We start from the raw sequence: 3,728 nt of genomic DNA, 5'->3' as shown, positions 1-3,728 counted from the left end.
TCACTAAGAAAAATCAATATGAAAATTGCATACTTGCTGCTTGTTCTCCTTAGAATATGGTAGCATTGTTGAAACATGAAACATAATCTCATGCCCTTGGTACACTGTGTAGACAGAGCATATTCCTGTTGTATCATCTGCAATAAAAAAAGAAGTACTCTCAGCTGACTTATGCAATACCGGCAGCCAAAGGGGAAAAGGAATTTTCGATCCTATTACTGAACATCCTCAGATCAGTTCCTTTTCCAATTCACCCTCTCTCACTAGTTTATTGTCTGTTTTCAAAATAGGTTGAAGTCATTTATGTTTTTCCCATACTGAATAACTTAAATTGTACATAAAGGCAAACTATCAAAAGTAGAGCTATGTCGAAATGAATATGCCTGCTAGCAGGTCCAGTCGATTTACCCTTACAGAATATTTCAACTGGAAAAATACTACTGTACTTACCAGTATTTTCAAAGAAAGAACTTTTTTTCTTCATTCTGCCTTTCAAAAAAAAAACCAATCAGTGCATCTAATCTGGGGGCATGGTGAATGTAAAAAAATATGGCAGCTAAATCTGAATCTTTTTAGTGTGTACAAATCTGTTATACTATTTATCAACCTGGATTCTATTACCATAACACAAAACACGGGCCTTGTTCACAATAGGAAAGAGACAGTCCAGGAGGAAACAACACAGATTTGCAAGACCTAAAAAGGATGATAGGCAGACAAGGTTCTTTGGGTAGATGTGATATCTTTTATTAGACAGACCAAATAGTTGGAAAAAATTGTTCTTTGCAAGCTTTTGGGCACAACCAACACTTCTTCAGGCACAACCAACAACCCTAAAAAGGATTAAGCTTTTATCGTAGAAATTCTTCAAATTCTAGACAAGGGGTTGGCAACATTTTTGGCCCCAACCGTGACCCACGCCTTGACTTGGTGTGCCACAGACAGACAGCAGGGAAGCAGCAGGGGGACCACTCCTCAAAAAATGCTGGCAGTGGGTACACGTGCACCTTCAGGCGGAAAGCAGGGGAGAAGCCAGGATTGTGCTGCCCCAGCCCCTTCCCCACCACATGCCCTGAGTTGCATGTGCACCTGCCACTGCTACGGAGCTGGTGACGGGGCTCCGGACCCCAGTGCAGCTGTTTGCAGCCTCCCTACTGTCTGCTGCAGCTGCCCAGGTCAGCTGTGGCAGGTAGCCAGGAGACTTCAAGTGGCCGCAGTGGGTTCCAGAACCCCAGCTGGGCTCCTTGGCAGTAGTGGCTGCACTTGCACCTCGGGGCGCACAGCCAGGAAAGGGCCTGGGGACGCGCAACCCCAGCCCCTCTCCCACCGTCTGCCCCAAGTCACGCGTCCAGCAGCCACAGAGCTTGGTGCAGCAGCTTCCAGCCTCTCAGCTGCCTGCTCCAAGCAGCCCAGGCTCCATAGTCAGTGGCAGCTGCCCAGAGCCCAGGTTGGCTGTGGCATGCCTAGCAAAATGCCTCACGTGCCATGCTCTGGCACGTGTTTTGGGGGTTGCTGACCCCTATTCCAGACAGCGTGAGGAGGTATAGTGACATATTGGGATAGGAACACATGCTGGAGGACAAAAGTCTAATGCATTATTTCCTTATTAAAGGCAGTGTGGTGTCATATTAACATGCTTGTCCATGCGTGCCGCCCCCTCCCACCACCCCCAGCACGGTAGAAGAATAGTATTGAAGGAACTTTTAAGGAAGTATAAAATAGCAGCCATGGGAGTGTAAGAACAAGAACAGTGCTGCTTCCAATTCAGGTGTAGGGGAAAAAACAAAGGGTCTGAATAAAGAGAGAAAGAAACAAAGAAACAAAAATATTTAAAACTTATTTTTTAATTATCATAAAAATGATAATTTATTGTTTTATGTAATTTTTATGATACATTTAATTATCATAAAAATGTATACCATACTCTATAAAGATTACCAAAATATTCCATCCCTGAAGATCTTAAAATGGAAATAGACCAAACAAATCACTCTGCAGTAATTTGGGGGAGAGAGATCTAAGGAAAAGTAAGAGGAAAGGGACTGCTGGTGGAGGTGGATTAGAAGGAACGGTAGTTTTCTTGGCAGGCAAAGGGGAGTATTTCAAGTAGACAAGACAGAATGAAAAAGAGCTCTAAGTTGAGAGTGAAAAAGCAGACAAAACAGCAGTAAACTAAGGGATTCAGAAGAACATAGAAGGAAGCAAGAAAAAATTGAAGTAGAGAATATAGCTGTGGAAACTGACTACAAAAGAGTTTCTAGGTAAGGTTCTTACAGCTATATAAACCCTGAACCTGAGGCTACAGATCTGTAATCCCTGTTTAAACCAGATTTCACACCATCTAGTTTGGCAATTCCTTGTCCTGCAATTTCCCTTTCAGGTCAGTTTTTAAAGTTTTGCTGCCTAGGAACAACAATGCTGAGGTCAGCAATGAAATCTCCATTCTATATGCTGCTCTGTGCACCCTTTCACAGCATCTGATGAAGTAAGCTCCAGCTGCCCAAAACCTTATGCTATATATATTAGAGATATAACTAAATGTATCAATCTATAATGATAGACAGAGAGAGATGGAAACGACTAATTTAGTCTATAGGTTCAAATCTACTCTACCTTCTACACCAGGGGCGGGCAATTATTTTGGCTGGAGGGCTGCTTAACAAATTTGGCGAGCTGTTAAGGGCTGCATGGGTAGTCCCGCCTCTTGACAGTTGCCCAACCCCCTCGTCGCCATATTGGGACCAGAAGTCTGCCCCACTAACCCCATACCTTTGCCACCAGGAGTCCCTCCCCTTGCCCCCCAGAAATGGGAGGGGGTTTGCCATGTTAGAACCAGAAAAAAACACAAATCATACACTAGACGTCAAACACATACTATAACATATTTTAATTTTATTACAAAAAGTATCTGGCATGATTTGTGTACTGTATATAGAAGGGATTGCATAGTAACTAAAAAATAAAGTCTCACTCTTTTATACTGTGTGTCGGGGTATATGGTGGGGTGTGTGTGTGGAGGCATAGGGTGTGTAAATATGTCAGTGGGAGATGTGAGGGCAGGGTGTGGGTGTGTGAGATTTGTGGGGTGTGGGGAACTCCCCCACATTCCCCAACATGGCACACAGCCTCTGCTGCCAGCAGCAGCAGCAGGTAGGGGGGCTCAGGGAGCTCATGCCCAGCGCAGGCACTGGTGCCCAGCAGGATGTGGGCTCCAGGCAGTGCTACACACAGGGGTGAGAATCTCAGCCTGCCTGGCCGCCTCTATCATGGGGGCTCTGTGTCATGCACCTGCAGCTCCTGCACTCCCACAGGGGAAGCCCTGTGCTGGACTCCACAGGGAAGCAGGGGACAGGACTCCCTCTACTCTGGGCAGAGTCTGGGGACCTGTGCAGCAGGGGGCGGGGAAGGCAGCAGGCTCCAGTGTGGGGCTTCCCCCATTGCAAGTGTGGGAGCTGCAGGCACGCTGTGGTAGAGGCAGCAGCAAAAGCAAGCTGGGAACCGCAGGCCTGGGCTGGCTCCTACTGCATTCTGTGATCCCAGCGTTGCAGCCAGGAACCAAACAACACAGCACAGCTGGGCACCTCCCGGCAGCATGCTGTTCCTGGCTGCTGGGCCATCCCTGGTGGGGTGCGAATCGGGACAACTGTCCCAGGCCCCATGGAGCTGGGCGGACCAGCAGCAGTGTGGACCTGGGCAGAGCGGCGGCTCCACATCCAGCCACTCGCTGT

The 3,728-nt window shown here is 47.1% G+C and overlaps 1 protein-coding gene across 1 annotated transcript in view; it reads right to left on the bottom strand.

The window, feature by feature from the left end:
• Positions 1-3: 3 nt before the first annotated feature.
• GARNL3 (GTPase activating Rap/RanGAP domain like 3) overlaps positions 4-3,728 on the bottom strand; it is a 75,620-nt gene continuing 71,895 nt past the window's right edge. Inside the window, exon 11 of the mRNA XM_025194637.1 lies at positions 4-137. Coding sequence (XP_025050422.1) covers positions 4-137 — 134 coding nt within the window. The remainder of the gene's footprint in view (positions 138-3,728) is intronic.

This window comes from Alligator sinensis, unplaced genomic scaffold (assembly GCF_000455745.1).
Source record: "Alligator sinensis unplaced genomic scaffold, ASM45574v1 scaffold611_2, whole genome shotgun sequence".
Taxonomy (NCBI): Eukaryota; Metazoa; Chordata; order Crocodylia; family Alligatoridae; genus Alligator; species Alligator sinensis.
Note: the sequence above shows the minus strand (reverse complement) of the source record. Positions and strands in the feature narration are given on the sequence as shown.